The sequence below is a fragment of the Acanthopagrus latus genome, chromosome 10 (assembly GCF_904848185.1).
Source record: "Acanthopagrus latus isolate v.2019 chromosome 10, fAcaLat1.1, whole genome shotgun sequence".
NCBI lineage: Eukaryota > Metazoa > Chordata > Actinopteri > Spariformes > Sparidae > Acanthopagrus > Acanthopagrus latus.
Genome location: NC_051048.1, coordinates 4,747,926 through 4,764,129, shown reverse-complemented (window position 1 = coordinate 4,764,129; position 16,204 = coordinate 4,747,926). Strand labels below are relative to the sequence as shown.

The window sequence follows — 16,204 nt, the reverse complement described above, 5'->3', positions numbered from 1 at the left end:
GGCAGGAGGCAGAACCGAACAGAACCAATGTGCCCCGATGGACAAAGCAAGACACAAACAGCTTGATCTGACAGGCAGGATCTTAAAGGAACAGTTCAGCTGAAAATGAAAAGCCACTCATCGTCCACTCACCCACCTGAAGATGGAGACTTTGGGTCAACTGTTGTTGACACGGAGCAGCTGCCAGCCAATCAGAGCTCATCATCACAGGTGAGGTCAGAGAAGGTGGGCGTGTGCTGAAACAGGTGCACACTGAGACAGCAGCGAGCTTACAGAAGAAGGGAAACATTAAAAATAGATGATTTATCAAAATATGCACCGATATATGTGAAATGAAAAGTTTATGTTATGCGATAAAACGTTAAAGCTGTGATACAAAAGGTTATAATTGAGAGAAGAAGTTAAAATAATGGTATAAAAAAGTTACAATTCTAATAAAAAAACAAAAAAGTATGTTATAAAAAGTCAAATGATGACTTAAAAAAGTCAAAATTATGATACAAAAAGTTACATTTATAAAATACAGAGTTATAATTATGATAGAAAGACAAAATTATGAGATGTAAAGTAAAAATTAGGAGTTAAAATTGAAAGGAAGTTAGAATTATGAGGCAAAAGTTTAAATAAAGCGTCTCGTTAGCTCCTCATACATCATCACCACTGGTGTGTTTTCTCTGGCGAGCAGCTCCCAGGTGAGACCTGAGTGGGAAAAGGAAAAATCAATTGAGCGGATAAATAAAGAGCTCGGAGACGATTAAACCAGGGGCCGAACTTTATGAGTCCCGGGCTGGTAGAAGAGAAAACAAAAAGTGTTCAGAATAGTTCAGATAATATTATTCAACTCTGAAGAGATGATCAGCAGGGAGCTGCACCGCTGATATAACCGCTGCCCGAGTGCTCACGAGCCCACCGGGGGTCGATAACAGAAACTGGTTTATTTAGATTCACGTAATCTGGAATTTTATCTCCCGTTCCGTCCTGAATCCGACGCTGCTGGAGTTCCTATCGTATGTGAACGAGGAGCCAAGGGAAACAACACGGACTGCATAAAGAGAGTTCTACGGACGTCAGAAGGGTTCAGGTTCTGTTTTCTCTCCCATAAAATCTGAATCCAGAAACAAGTGAGCTGACTGGATTCAAAAATATGTAAGAATACTGCTGAGAATATTCAGAAACTCACAGAGCCGCAGCTTCTGTGGCCTTTTATGGAGATCGTGTCGTCTTTTCCCGGTTTCAATGATTTTTCTGCTTGTTTTAACACATATATCATTACAGGGGCTGTGTTGCATTGTGGGTAATGTAGGCACGAGGGTTTTTGTAATGAAAGAAGAATGTGGGGAACAAAAAAAAAAAAGGCACCATCTCTTCCACAACACGTAGCAACGTTAGCATCCATTTAGCATCATGTAGCATCAGTGTCCGTTTTTGCTCCAGTTTTGGTCTCCACCACTTCCTGAGAAAAATATCTGGTTCTTTAGCTGCTAAACGCTCCACAATGTTCAACAGCTAGCTGCTAACTTTCCCTCTTGTTTAGCATCGGGAATGTGTCTGAAAACAATGTAAATAAGAGTGAGTGAATCTAAACATTAAAATCTGGGCCCTGAATCCAAAACAGGTGCTAAACGCTCCGCAACATTCAGCAGCTAGTCGCTAACTTGTATCTGAGATGTGTTTATTTGCTGAAAACATCGCGGCCTGCACAGAGTTATGATTGCAATGCAGACATACCTGTAGTGAACTGCTTTTCAAAATTTAATGCCTACAGTACCCACAATGCAACAGACTGAAAGTCACAGAAAACAGTTTCGAATTTCAAGATATTGTGATAATGACCATCCTAATCTCTGTTTATATATTGTGTATCGTGATATAGTCTTAAATTATCAGCCAGCTCGACTATAACTCACATTTTCTGGTCAGATAACTTGTTTTTATTTATCTAACACTGATAAAAAAATAACAGAAAACAGAAAAACATTGAAGAACAGAATCGTCTTCTTCATAAACTTGGACACCAAAACTGTAAACAGAAGAAATAAACAGACACGAACACTCGATTTAAGTGAAATAATTTAGTGGGACAAACAATTTTTACATGTACATAAATTAAACTCGTGTCATGATTCTCTCTCTCTCTCTCTCTTTTTTGCATTTTTGTTTTTTTTGGAGCCCTTCCAACAGTAAAAACATCCAGAACTCTTTCCGTAAGGCATGACATGGTTATTGCAGCAATCGTCGTAACGCCTGGCGCGCGACACGAGATCAGAACTGTTCACGTCGCCGACCGGCCGGGCGGGACAACACTGCATAGTTCCTCCCTCACACCGCTGGGGTTTCAACCCCCGTTATCACAAATCTCAACACGACGAACAAAAGAAAAAAGTAGACATTTTGTGTAGAGTTCCCAGGCTGTCACCGAGTCTTTTATGGAGTGTAAAGTGTGTGTGTTAGATCCTCTTCTCACACTCTCCTTCTTCTTCTTCTTCTTCCCCGGGGCTACAGGGAGAAAAATCCTCACATGGAGGGAGTAGAGAGGGCGGAGGTGGAGGGAGCATCCATCAGCTCAGGAGTGCGCTCTGTCTGGGCTCGCTGTGGCGGCCTGGAGGGCAGCACGGACCTCCCCAATCCCTCTCGTTATCTCCCTGATGTCATCATTCCTCCTGGTGTCAGGAGCTCGAACAGAGGATTATCTGTTCCCTCCTCCTTTAACTTTTAACTCTCAGGTGTTGCGGAGAAGCGAGATGGCTGATGACGTTTTTTTTACTTTTGCTTCGCCAAGAAGGGAGCAGATGTGAAATGTTCCCCGCCAACTTGTTTTCTCACGTGTTTCTTCCTCTCGAACGTGAATCTGCAGAGTCGCAACCGAGTCGTTGTTTCGGAGAGGCCAAACGAACGCCTCCGTCTTAGAAAAAGGAAACAAACGGAAAAAAAACACAAAGTAGATCCATAGTTCTGTGGTCGCCTGTGCAAACGGCGCTCTTCTCGAACGGCCGTTGAAAAAGTTGACGAGGTAAAAAAGGTGCATTCGGGTTTTGTTTTTTTTGAGTGTACGAGCTGGTGTCTTCATCATCCTCTGGTCCACAGAGGAGGAGGAGGAGGAGGAGGCTCAGTTGAAGAGGATGGAGTCGGGGTCTCTGTTGGCGATCTGCGCCATGTGTTTCAGTATGTCCTTTTTAGTGATGATTCCCAGCAGCCTCCTATAAAAAACACACACGGAGAGAAAAGAGAATGAAAGTCACACATTACTTCATCTCATACTTTGTTCGCTTCGTCATGTAAGAAGTCAAGCGGAGTGACGGAGAGCAGAGACACGCACACCGGGCGGAGGCTCGGCTTCAGTCTGAGAGCCTGTCGTAGCTCAAGTAAAGTTTGTTTCTGTGATTAATTGCGCGACGCTCCCGGGACTTTACGTCTCAGCTCGTGCTTTGAGATAATCCGACCCAGAAAATGTTCGGGCTCGACAACAGCTGACGGATCTGAATCACTCGAGCTGCGACAACAAGTTGATTAATCTATTAGTCAAATCAAAACAGTCTTGAAACGCCGACTAATTGTTTCAACGTTTGCTGCTTTTTCTGTGTCGTCGATGATGACAAATGAAGAGTTCTTCTGGTTTTGGACAGAAGAAGCCAGCTGAAGACGTCTTTCTTTTGACATTTTATGGATGAAATGGACCAAAAACCCAAACAGTTTGGTCCTGAGAGCTGCAGTGAACGGTAAGAATGTGGGAAAATGTTAGTCACTCATTGTTTTTTTGGTCTTTTTTCCACTGAATATGTTGTTGGCAGAAACCTGAAATATAGTTAACAAGCCTCAACTTTTTAACAAAGAACTGAAAGTTTCTATAAAAAAAAAACAAAAAAACAGCCAAAGTCTTCTTATCATACGCCAATATCATACCAAACCCAAATCATCCGAGGGCACGGATTCATTACGTGAGGCTGTGAATGTGTGTTGGACCCGTTTGAGCCGGAGAACAAACAGAAAACCCCCCAAAAAACAAGAAACCACAGAAAATATCCAGACTCCTCAGAGCTGCCGAGGCTGGGGGAGGTTGTCTCTGTGGTCATGATTACGTGAGTGAAGTCTTCACAACAGGCCTGTTTTTTTTAAGTTATTCAAAGGAGGATTTTTAAACTCCGACCTTGAGCTAAAGATACTAACTCGGCTAAAGACAGTGTGGGAAAATACCAGTGTTGCCAGTCAGAGCGGTGAAGTTAACAGTATCCATCTCACAGGTCTTAAAACCCCCTCGAGGTCTCTTTTGTCTTCTGACTGTGTCAAACGTGTCTTCATTCCCAGACAGTGAGTGACTGGCTGGCGTGAAAACACAAATCGAGCAGAGCAGCCGACTGTCGCGTTGCTCGCTGAAGCCTTCTCGGCCCTGTGTGAAACATGCGATTCTTGAAAAATGTCGTATTTTCCGGTCACACGTGGATCCACTCTGGTAAAAACAAAGAGCTTCATCCTTCCATCATTAGGCTACAAAGAAAGAAAGAGGAATCTGAAGCAAATGTGTGCCGGTCCCACGGGAAGCTGCGGTGCCTGTCGACAGCCTTTCAACAGACCGGGTGTGATGTCAAACGTGCCCGCGGGGCGAGGCAGCGGGTTGATCTTTTAAATTTGATTCCTCGTAATGATTCGATCTGGAGGGCGGCGATCATGAAAAACACAGTGCTCGCTGACAGCTGCTGATGTTCGTGTTCGTCTCCTCTCAAGACCCGAGTCGAGTCGAGGCAACTCAATCCAGAACGTTTCCCAAATCGTGTGAGCGATGTTACAACTCGAGACTTCAGGAGTTTCACAATCATTCTGAGTCTTTGCGTTTGTGTCCTCGGCCTCAAATAAGACACCCGACGGAAAATAAATATCTATAATCTCTTGCCACTAGCTTTTACCTTCCTGAACCCAACATCATCAACGATATATGAATTATATGTTGGAGTTTTTTAGCAGGAAACTGTCTACAGAGTTAAAAGAACAGATGGAAGTAAACACAACATGTTACCTCAATGACAAACTGCACAAAACACAAACACGTCATAAAAAAATGACGTCATTTAATTCATTTTAAATGTCGTTTTGCATTTTTTTTTTAAAAGGACAAATTAGTTCTTTTACTTCAATCCTTTTCCTCATGCTCTTATTTTTGTAGGCTCCAGTATATTTTGGCCTGTACAACATCGACTATGACCGATAACTTTAAATCTACCTCTCCAAAAAATCCTCCACAACGTGTCCTCCACCTGTAAACGGCTGAAACAACCTCCCACACAGCGTCTCAGCTCTCATGTCAGCGACCATCCGGAGCCTGAGAGGTCACTCTGAGTAACCTAGTCGCCTCTGTGGCGTCTGAATTAATGGTCACGAGTTGTGTGATTGCTGTGATTTAAGCTGCTAAACTGTGTTTCTTTTACGTATAATTTTGTGTTGTGCGGCTGGAAAACCTCCCACAACTATCTGCCTCCTCCTCTAAACATTTCTGATCAGTCTTCTCCCTTCTCCCGTGTGTCTGAACACGAACAGCAGGAACGGCAGGAAAGCGAAGCGGGAGAGAGACTCAAACACTGATCAGGGTTTTATTCTCTCTGAAATGTGAAAATACTCCTGGACGGTGATGACTTCAAAGAAAGAAAGTAAGTCTCGATAAACATCTTGCAAAGCTTTCGAATGACAGAAAACAGCAGCTCCCGTCTTCGTTTTTCTATTCTAGTGAGAAGATTTATAACCTTTTTAGGCAAAATAACGTCCAAAGCTTCCGGATCCAGACGCTCAAATGTCACGTTTCCTGCTTCGGTTACTTGTGTTTGGTTTAGTTTGGACAAAAACAAGACATCAATAGACACAATGTTGGACTGATGGTCCTGAAACAACATCTGTTTAGAGAGCTGAGCGCCAATGAGCCCGTCAAAGAAAACGGAGGAGCGACAGGGGAAAAAAGCACGTCTCTCTAATGTTTTATGATCGCTCTCTAACTTCCTCTGCCTGGTTAAAATAAAAAAATAAAATAAAAAGGGCACGGGACTCAGAAGAGAAGGGAACAAACACATGAGTGAGCAGAACACACACTCGGTCGATCAATCACATCCTGCAGTTTGAACCTGAAGATATAATTTTACGAGCTACGAGAAAAACAATAACGGCGTGAAATTGATCTGACTTAGAGAGCTGCTTCTTCTTCTTCTTCTTCTTCTTGTGTTGTCACGTAGGCCGCATGCCAAACACCACCTGACCTCTGCTGCTGTGGAAGATTTATGGTGATGACTTCAGTGCCAGTGAGGGGATTTCTTCAAATCCACCTGAAGAATTCCCTGCACTCACTCTTCTCCCTCCATTAACGTCCATCTTTTCCCCTCCCTGTTTTTTGGGGTTTTTTTATCGTTACTGTGCGAGCTGACAGCAGAGTGACCCCGAGGCTCTCCTACACAGCTGTACCTCACTCCCCTCCGTCCTCCGAAGACGGATAACTCACCGCGGGCGTGGGAGCGCGGTCAGTGTATGTTTTCGTCGTTCCTCCCGTCCGTCGGCCCGTCTTCATTTTTTCTTTTGTTGCCCTTCGCGTTACATCACAGTGAAATACCACAAACGCTCTTTCGGGAGCTTTTCCACCCCGACAACAATAAACACTGCAGATTAAAACTGACAAAAATGTGGTGACGTATTTGTTCTCACCCGTTGTGTGTAACCAGACACTGGCGCAGCCCCAGCTTCCTGAATATATCCACAGTGATGTCCATAGGCGTGTGGTCGGTGACGGTGAAGGGGCTCAGGTCCATGATGCCTCGGAGGCGGAGCGGCGGCGGAGCGTCCGCGGCCTGAGCGGGAGCGTGCTCAGTGAAGACCACCGTGGAGGCGCTGACGACGCCCTCCTGACGCTTTCTGGCGTTATCTGAGGAGAGAGCAGGAGGAGGTTCACGTTCAGAGCTTCCAGAGAGTCAGACGTCAAAGAAATCAAAACACACAAACTGAGACGTGATGAGCTGTATTTTCAAAATAAAAGTCAACTCATACACAAGACTGTTGTCAGGTTATCTTATGTTTTAAGATATGGGTTGACTTTTATTGTTTAAAGTGTGTGAGAGGTAATAAACAATGAATGAATAAATAAATAAAAATACAAATTAAAATGTCAATTAGAAATATTTCCAAAATAAAAGCCAACTCATACAAAAGACTACTGTAATGTTATAGAATAGCATTTATCTTATATGGGTTTACTTTTAGTTTAGATGTAAAAAAAAATTAAATACATGAATGAATAAATAAAACAAAAATTAGGTTGTCATCAGCAATATTTTCAAAATAAAATCCACTAAATGCCCAGGATTTTATCTATTGTTATGAGGCATTTTAACATGTTTGTTAACATTATTTATTTAAGGTGAGTGGGACGTCACAAAATGAATAAGTAAATAAATAAAAATACAATTAGGATATCATTAACAATATTTTCAAATTAAAAGCCAACTCATACACAAGAGTTTACAATGTTATCTTTCTTATCATCTGTCTTACTGTAGTGGACAGCAGGTATATTTTCACACACACACACACACACACTTCTGACCTATTGATATGAGCAGGTCTCTCCGGAGCACAAATCCCACAAGCCTCTGGGACTCTGGCGATACGACCACAGGGAAGCCGCTGTAGTGAGTGCTTTCCACCAAGGCCTGGAGACGTTACAGAGGGAGACGGTACACGTTACAACAACAACAGCTACAGATCCACCACAGACAGAATACTTGAGGGTTTTTCACTGTAGTCTTTGTTTAGGCGGTTCAAGGAGCTGGGATAAGCATCTGCAAACATTTTGCTTTAATATAGCCACATGTGCTTTCTATATTACTGTGTATTTTGTTTTTTTTTATCCAATTCTCTGCCGTGCATTCCTGCGTTATGATCTATTAAATGCTTTCACGTGTGTGCGCATGTGTGCGTACCTCCACCTCTCCTACAGTCATGCCGTCCTGCGTGAGCACAGCCAGCGCCGGGTCGGACCTCCTGGGCCTCATCACGTCCACCGCCAGGCTGCTGTGATCGAACTCCTCTTTGGGCTCCAGGAACGGGTATCCGTTGAGCCTGATGTGAGCCTGCAAAGACGTCAGAACGAGCCTCTTAAATCCAAAGATGTTTGGCGGTGTGTTTGTGCAACGGCATTGCAAACAAAAACAACGACTCCGAGGCGCAACATCAAAGCTCAGAAATACACAATTCGACAGCTCCGACGGCCACATCACACAAGAACTCACCTCGTAAATCCCCTCCCTTCCAAAAGCATCTGCCACCCATTTGCTGGTCATGGTGGCGGCCATGAGCGGGACGATGTACTCGAGGCCGCCGGTCAGCTCAAACATGATGACGACCAGCGACACCGTCATGCGAGTCACTCCACCTGGAGGCAGACGGGAGGAGGGACGTGTTGAAACAACGCTGCAGCAAAGCATCAGATTCTTTAACATCATTAGTACTACGGTTTAATAATGCTGCTGATGAGAAGCTCGTCTGGATGAACAGAACAGCTGCAACATTTATCAGCACACAACTGGATCGTTTGACATTTGTTGGTCTGAAGGTTCGACCTGTTTCTTTTTTTCATGTCACTCATCATAATCTTATTGAGTGTGGCCAGAAAACAAACTTCCTCTTTTCTTCCCTCTCCTCCTCCCTCTCCTTCTTCTCCTTTTTCTCCATTTCCATCTTCCTTTTCCTCTCCTCCTCCTTCTTCTTCCTTTTCTTCTTCCTCTCCTTCTCCTCCCTCTTCTTCTTCTTTCTTCTCCTTCTCCCTCTCTTTCTCCTCGCTCTTCTTCTTCTCCTTCTCCCTCTCCCTCTCCTTCTCTTCCCTCTTCTTCTTCTTTCTTCTCCTTCTCCCTCTCTTTCTCCTCACTCTTCTTCTTCTCCTTCTCCCTCTCCTTCTCTTCCCTCTTCTTCTTCTTTCTTCTCCTTCTCCCTCTCTTTCTCCTCACTCTTCTTCTTCTCCTTCTCCCTCTCTTTCTCCTCACTCTTCTTCTTCTCCTTCTCCCTCTCCTTCTCCTCCCTCTTCTTCTTCTTTCTTCTCCTTCTCCCTCTCTTTCTCCTCACTCTTCTCCTTCTCCCTCTCCTTCTCCTCCCTCTTCTTCTTTCTTCTCCTTCTCCCTCTCTTTCTCCTCACTCTTCTTCTTCTCCTTCTCCCTCTCCTTCTCCTCCCTCTTCTTCTTCTTTCTTCTCCTTCTCCCTCTCTTTCTCCTCACTCTTCTTCTTCTCCTTCTCCCTCTCCTTCTCCTCCCTCTTCTTCTTCTTTCTTCTCCTTCTCCCTCTCTTTCTCCTCACTCTTCTTCTTCTCCCTCTCCTTCTCCTCCCTCTTCTTCTTTCTTCTCCTTCTCCCTCTCTTTCTCCTCACTCTTCTTCTTCTCCTTCTCCCTCTCCTTCTCCTCCCTCTTCTTCTTCTTTCTTCTCCTTCTCCCTCTCTTTCTCCTCCCTCTTCCTCTCTTTCTTCTCATCCTCCTCTGCCTCCTCTTTCTTCCCCCTTCTTCTCCTCCCACTCCTTCTCCTCCCTCGTCTTCCTCTTTCTTCTCCATCTTATTCTTCTCCTCTCTCCCCCTCATCTCTCCTCTTCTCCCTCTCCTTCTCCTCCTCTTCCTCCTTCTTCTTCTCCCTCTCCTCCTTCTTCTCACTCTCTCTCTCTCTGACCGCCTCCTTCCTCGTCCTCCTTTTTCTTCTCCTGCTCCCTCATCTTCCTTCTTCCTCCCGTTACCCTAGTTTCCACGAGGGTCCACAAAAACGTCTGGACGCATGTTTCGATCTAATACTTTATTCCCAAGGAGAATAAAAACTCTTCCTTTGGGGGAACCGCTGCTCCACTTTGACAGACATTTTAAAAGCCGAATGAGGAAATCACAAACAGAGAAACAAATAAAAAGAGTCATGAAGAGAATTGGTTTTGAGATCTCCTCGTCGCCGGGAGTGATTCTCGGTCGCATTAACCGCTACTTCACGCTAGCTGGTAACCAACATTAACATGAATATATTGGGAACAGATTTCAGCCTCTAAACCTCGTCACCGACCTACATGACAGGCGGATGTGGCCTTTTATCCTGATTGCTCTGCAGAAGTTAAAAACTCTTCTCCTCAAGCCAAGAATTTACTGCCCATCTGTTTCATACAAAATACTTCCCGGAGCATGACGAGCCATCAGAAATCTGTGTGTGCTGCGCCCTGTTTGCCGTGGCACTGACAACGTCATCGGAAGGGAAAAAAAATTGGACGCTTCACGCTCGTCGTCCGTCAACACGAAACATACCAGAGTGAGAGAGAGCGACGGTGGATACAAGGGAAAATTTCGACTTTAACCGCCATGACCGACGGGTGATGATTCAACGAAAGAGGCCTGAAAGCCAGAAAAATCATTTTCTTTCAACAAACGCTCAACTCAAAAGGAATTCACTGCAAATGACCTGCGTTTCAAATCATCTCTGTCTATAATCGAGCCCTAGAAGAAAAGAAAGAACAAAAAACTGTTTTTTATAAAAACAAACTTCAAACTTGTTTATTTCCGCCTGGAACCAAGACGATGTCATATTCTGTAATTATATTCTAAATAACTCTGAGGCGACTCAAACCCACTGTGAAATCGTCCCCAGTCGACCAATTTTGCAGCACTTATCTGGGACCGGGGCTGCGATGGAAGTCCAGATGTCCCTCTTCCTACCCACATCCAGCTGCTCCCTGGACATCCCGACACTGAACACGTTCGCTTCGACTGACAATGACACTACGACAAATAATGTAGAAGGAAGACGCCCAAAACAACCGTCCAGTCTATACGCCTGGTCTCTACGCCACACCGGCGCCTCACCTAAACACGCAGCGGCGCCGACCATGGCGTAGAGCCCCGGAGTGATGCAGTCTGCGCCCGGCGAGCACCACTGCTTGAAGATGAAGGAGTCGTGGTTGTAGTAGGCCAGCTGCTCCATGCCGACTCCCAGCAGCCTGCCAGCGATGGCTCCCACCGCCATACTGGGGATGAAGAGACCGGAGGGAACCTAGGAGGAACAAAATGGATACCAAGTATTAAAGACTTTTCTCTCCACAGCTGCAGGTACGACATGAGGTGTTCGACTGATTATTACAAGGTGATTGGATTACAACCACTATTCTTTCTTAAGGATTCTTGCAGGAGGCGATCCAGATGTTCAGAAACATAGAAAAAATACTTAAATCTACTTAAAACTACATTGTAATGCCAAATAACCTCTTTTTCAACACTTATTTGCAGCTTTAAATGTACACATTAACACCTGTAATTGTATTTTGGATGTTTTCTTCTGTTAGTCAGTTTGCTTTTTCCATCTTTCACACTCACTAATGAGAAAATGATGGTTTTCCCGATAGCGTTGCCAATTTGAACGATCATTAGCACCTCAGCTAATCGATCTTGACTGCTTGCTGTGTGACTGAACACAGTCAAGCGTCGTAATTCTTCCACAAACGACGTCCAATTTCGCCGTCACTCATTTTAAAGCTTCTGCAGTAAAAAAAAAGACGACTGTGACCTCGTCTGGAGAACAATCTTTCTTCATAAACATGTCAACCCCCGCGTCAGTAACTCAATCCTGCAGCAAAGGCCACATGACAGTGAGTCATGCTGCTGTGACTCAGCGTACGAAGCATCCAAAAAAAAAAAAGGCTCCAGAGGTTCGTTTACACTTCATCTGAACTGCAACGTGGGCCAGATGAGCAGCTTCAGCAAATGAAAAGGATGACGCTGCTTTAAAAAGTCTGGTTCCAGACAGATGTCCCTGTGGCATCCTCACACGCTATGTTACCGAGTGTGTTGTTTGGACCAACCTTCATGCCAAAGGTGATCACAGTGATCATCATCTTGAAGACTAAGGCCAGGGCCAGCTGCCACAGAGCCGTGTACAGGCCCTCTCCCGCGGGCCGGTCAGCCAGACTGTTACCGACACCTGTTTCTGATGTGTTCGCTGGCTGCACAGGGAAAAGACGATGGAACAGAGACAAACAGAACAATATTAAAAAGGAGGAGAAGGGAGCTGGAGAAAGAAAAGGGCAATGAAATCAGTTTGTAATGACTTAACGAAGAGGTGACAGCTGACCTGTTTGTAGCCGCAGAGCTGAGACGAGTCGAGCAGGGAGCAGTCGTTGAACAGCTCTGAGATCAGCTCGGAGCCGCTCATCCTGGTGTAGCTGTTGGGGTAGGCGACCAGGGCGGTCAAAGCTGCCACCACCAGCACCTCGATGACGGGGTAGTGGCCCAGACGGGTGGATTTACCTTTGAGAAGGACGCGGAATGATTAACAGGCGCAGTGAGGGGACAAAGAAGAAGGACAGGGTTTCATTTAAAATCGGTAATGAAACCCTTTCATCTCTTCTCTTGCTACTCACGGATCTTGCACCAGGCGATGTTAGCCCTGATGAACATCGCCCCCCAGAGGCCGCCGAAGATCCCCAGCAGGATGAAGGGGGCGAGCTCCACCAGGTGCCACGGGGCGTGGAACTCCACGTAGAACAGCACCAGGCGGCTGTTTCCGAACGGGTTGATGGAGCGCAGGGTGAAGGCCGCGACCAGGGCGGCGAAGAAGGAGCGCCACAGGGTCTTCAGGGGGAAGTAATAACTCACCTGTAGGGGGGGAAAGAAGAGAAAGAGTCTGTGTTAGAAAAGAGAAACCAACAATGGTTAAATCGATAAAACTTAAGACATGAACTAAACTCTGCACAGAGCCATTATTCACAAAATTTCTCACAAATAAAACAAAAAAACGTGGCGCTTTTACAGCTCACGAGGTTCAAAGCCGTCCGTCTTAAGCCAGCGCGGATTGGATGGATTATCAAGCTGCCAAGACGCATTTATTTCCCAAAACATCACTGTCAACACTTGTTCACAGGCCATTATGTCACAGTTATCTGCCGCTGGCGTGTGAAATCCAGCACGCGGTCACATGTTGAAGGAAAATTAAACAAATGGACGAGAAATCAAAAACCCATTCAGAGCACTTTGTGTTATCTGGAGCGGATCAAACGGCTGGCGCTGGTTCTGAAGATCACTCGCTGATTCGCTTTAATTCACAAATTCTGCCTCAGAGTGTGCGTTGTATAAATTTTTGGGGCTTGTGTTGCGTCAGAAAATCCTCTGATGTTGTTTGGACAGCTGCACACACAGAGGATTCACCGGAAATGAGTCAGTGAATCACAAGTGTTGATAAACAGTGTGTAAATCACCTCCTCCAGGCTGAACAGGACTCCTCCGATCGGAGCGCCGAAGGCCACGGACACGCCGACTGCCGCCGCCGCTGATAACACCTAAACACACAAGAAAAACAAACGACTGCCTTAAATGGAGCGGAGCTGCGTTAGGGAACAACTGACCACAACTCTGGAACCGGTTCTGGAGTCTATTATTTTGTTCCTCTAATTCCATTCAACTCAGTGTTTTAAGTTAAGACATTGTTTTGTTTTGACTTGTTTTGATTTTGTGAACAGACGTTCTCCATAAATGACGATTCCAGAGCTGCAGACGATTCATCAAGTAGCTGTCAGCAATTTAAGCGTCTGACTATTTGGATTATTAATGAGCCGGTCAGAAATGTGAATGTTTTATGGTTTTGTTCCTCCTCTGAGACAGAACACCAGACATCTGAGGACGACATCTGGGTGCATCAATGCTTTTTTTTTTTTTTTTTAAGCTTTTGCTGACATTTTATAGACCAATGAACTAATAGAGCCATTGAGGAAACAATCAAGACATTAGTGGACAAATGAAAACAATCATTAGTTGCAGCTCTAGATAACAGTCAGCACGGGGTAGTGTGATCAAAAGCAGGAGCTCCTAGTGGTTCTGTGTTGAAAGGCAAAATACATCAACAGTGCAACAAAAGCAGAGATTTTAATCTATTCTCGTGATGTGACGTAAAATGTAAAGTAAAACAAAAAATAAGACTATGGTAGAAGATTATTGATCCTTAGCTGCTGCTCCTCTACACAGTATTTCAGGTAAAAACCACAAATATTCCTATAAAACTTCCAAGTTTTTTTCCACCACGTGTGGCTGTACATCTGTTAACACTTTCCAAACAATAAGACATCCATTTCATGAGCGTCTCTCTCCAGCTGACGAGTCCCAGAAACTAGAACACATGAAATCAATCGCCCTCAAATCAAATCTCATTCTACACGCACACATCTGCCTCGGCGCCTACCTCTCGCCGCTTGGCCTCGTTCTTGCGGTATTTGGTGAACAGGTGACACAGTATGTTGGCGCAGCAGCAGGCCACGTGCACCAGAGGGCCCTCCTTCCCCAGACTGAGCCCGGAGGAGACGGCCAACACCAGCGTGATGGTCTTGATGATCAGGGTCCACTTCCCCAGGTAGCCTCGGATGATGAAGCCGCTGAGGATGGTTTTAATCTGAGGGAGGGAGAGAACAGGAGGATATGAGACGGGGAAATGTTTACGTTTGGGAGGGATCGGTTTAGAGATGCGCACTCGAGGGTATCAACTGAGAGAAAGTTAAGAACGCAAACACCGAAGGCAGGGAAGGAGAGGAGTCTGTGTTGAGGATGTTTGTCTTCTAAATAAGCAGTTAATCTGGCGTGCGTGGGCGCGTTGACCAGCGTCTGACCTTCAGGAAGAACGGGGCTCAAGTTCCACAAAACTGGGGATGAGAGTGGCGAACGGCGAGAGAGGAAGCGCCTGTGTGTGCAGGCGAGAGTCGTGTTTGTGTCTTTTCGATCTGTATATATGAAAAAAGGGTGGATCGGTTTGATAATGTTTGCGCTCAGTAAAGTTTTCCACTTGTGTTTCCAAAGTGTAAGCAAATCTGCAGCTTTTCACTTCCTCAGAAATAATAAAAAAGAGGGAATGGACGGAGATGAGAAGAGAAAGTAAACACTGACGGCAGGAGAACGGTCAGGCTTTTGGGTTTAATTCATTTGGCTTTATTTATAAAAAAAAAATATCAAACCAGCTTTTGTTTTAAAATGTCCATCAAATATAATTGATCTCTTACAGTGTTTAGAGTTTGGATATAAATAATCAATGTGAATTGATGCTGTCAGGAAAAACAGCTGGGACGGTGATGTGGAAATGAAGCTAAACAAACAAAAAAACTGCGTGTGCTTTTGAGATTTTTGCCAAATGTAAACACTCTTCTTGTAGCTTCGCTTGAGGCTGTTCTTCAACAACAAAACCTTGAGAATAATGACATAATTATGTGCGGCTAAGAATCCTGTTCAGCATCCTGTCCCACAAGCAAACAAGAATAACAAACGCACACAATGAAATAAATGAAAATGTAAATGTGTGAATAGGAAACAACGTGTTGCAGTTTTACCTCTGGTATTCCTGAGCCGCATGCGTACGGAGCGAAGGCTCTGACCAGAATGACGGCCAGGAAGGAGAAGAGTAACGCCCACAGGATGTACATCAGGTAGTTCACTATGTAGGCAAACGCACCCTGCAGGGACAAACACACACATATAAATAAAAATTAAAACACACAATTTACAGGAGCATAAAAAGTTCAAATGTTTGATTTCAAAAAGCTGTTTTTCAGTTATTTAGCATCTTGGGCTCAGCTGTGGTGTCATGTTGTGCTGTGACCAGTAGATGGAACCAAAGTACCGTGACAACTGTTGTTTTTTGTGTGTATTATATGTGTGGATGTGTGAGTGAGGAAGAGCACGACTGCATCTAAAATCTGGCTGGAGGTTGAAGAGTGTGTCTGGCCCTCATGTAGCAGCAGAAACTCACTGACAAGACATTAATCTTTAGAAATGAGTCAAGACGATAAAAAAGGAAACATTTCATGGAATTGTTTTAGTTTTCCTGCTTCATTCACACTAAGAAGTTTGGATTCATTAGCCAAACTCAGGCTTGAGACCAAAGGTTTGTGACGGTCTCTCACCTCCGACGTCCCCGTTATGAGCTCGCCCCAGCTCTGCCACTGTGGACACCGGTCCCTCTCCTGAAACGTCGTCTCGTTGGACGTCCAGCAGCAGTGCTCGTGGTTGAACCAGAAGCCGATGAGACAGACGCCGTCCTTCATGTCCGTCAGCCAGTGGGCTGCGATGTCGATGCCGCCCGCCAGAGCACCTGTAGGAGACGAGGACGGGTTTGAGGAAGAGGAGATAATGTTCACCGAGAACATCGTCCATCATCAAATCTTTGTTTTCATGCTCGTGTTCTGTGCTACTTAACTTTTTTTGCT

The 16,204-nt window shown here is 44.9% G+C and overlaps 1 protein-coding gene across 3 annotated transcripts in view; it reads right to left on the bottom strand.

Moving 5' to 3' along the window:
• Window positions 1–2,053: 2,053 nt before the first annotated feature.
• The window catches only part of clcn5b (chloride channel, voltage-sensitive 5b), a 30,870-nt gene continuing 16,719 nt past the window's right edge, over window positions 2,054–16,204 (bottom strand). For all 3 annotated transcript variants that reach the window (XM_037111040.1, XM_037111039.1, XM_037111041.1), the window contains 13 exons: window positions 15,902–16,089; window positions 15,329–15,451; window positions 14,197–14,403; window positions 13,220–13,300; window positions 12,386–12,620; window positions 12,097–12,272; window positions 11,828–11,968; window positions 10,836–11,022; window positions 8,253–8,395; window positions 7,944–8,093; window positions 7,568–7,673; window positions 6,673–6,889; window positions 2,054–3,197 (listed from right to left, as the gene is read on the bottom strand). In XM_037111040.1, coding sequence (XP_036966935.1) covers window positions 3,107–3,197; window positions 6,673–6,889; window positions 7,568–7,673; window positions 7,944–8,093; window positions 8,253–8,395; window positions 10,836–11,022; window positions 11,828–11,968; window positions 12,097–12,272; window positions 12,386–12,620; window positions 13,220–13,300; window positions 14,197–14,403; window positions 15,329–15,451; window positions 15,902–16,089 — 2,045 coding nt within the window. In that variant the 3' untranslated portion in view covers window positions 2,054–3,106. The remainder of the gene's footprint in view (window positions 3,198–6,672; window positions 6,890–7,567; window positions 7,674–7,943; window positions 8,094–8,252; window positions 8,396–10,835; window positions 11,023–11,827; window positions 11,969–12,096; window positions 12,273–12,385; window positions 12,621–13,219; window positions 13,301–14,196; window positions 14,404–15,328; window positions 15,452–15,901; window positions 16,090–16,204) is intronic.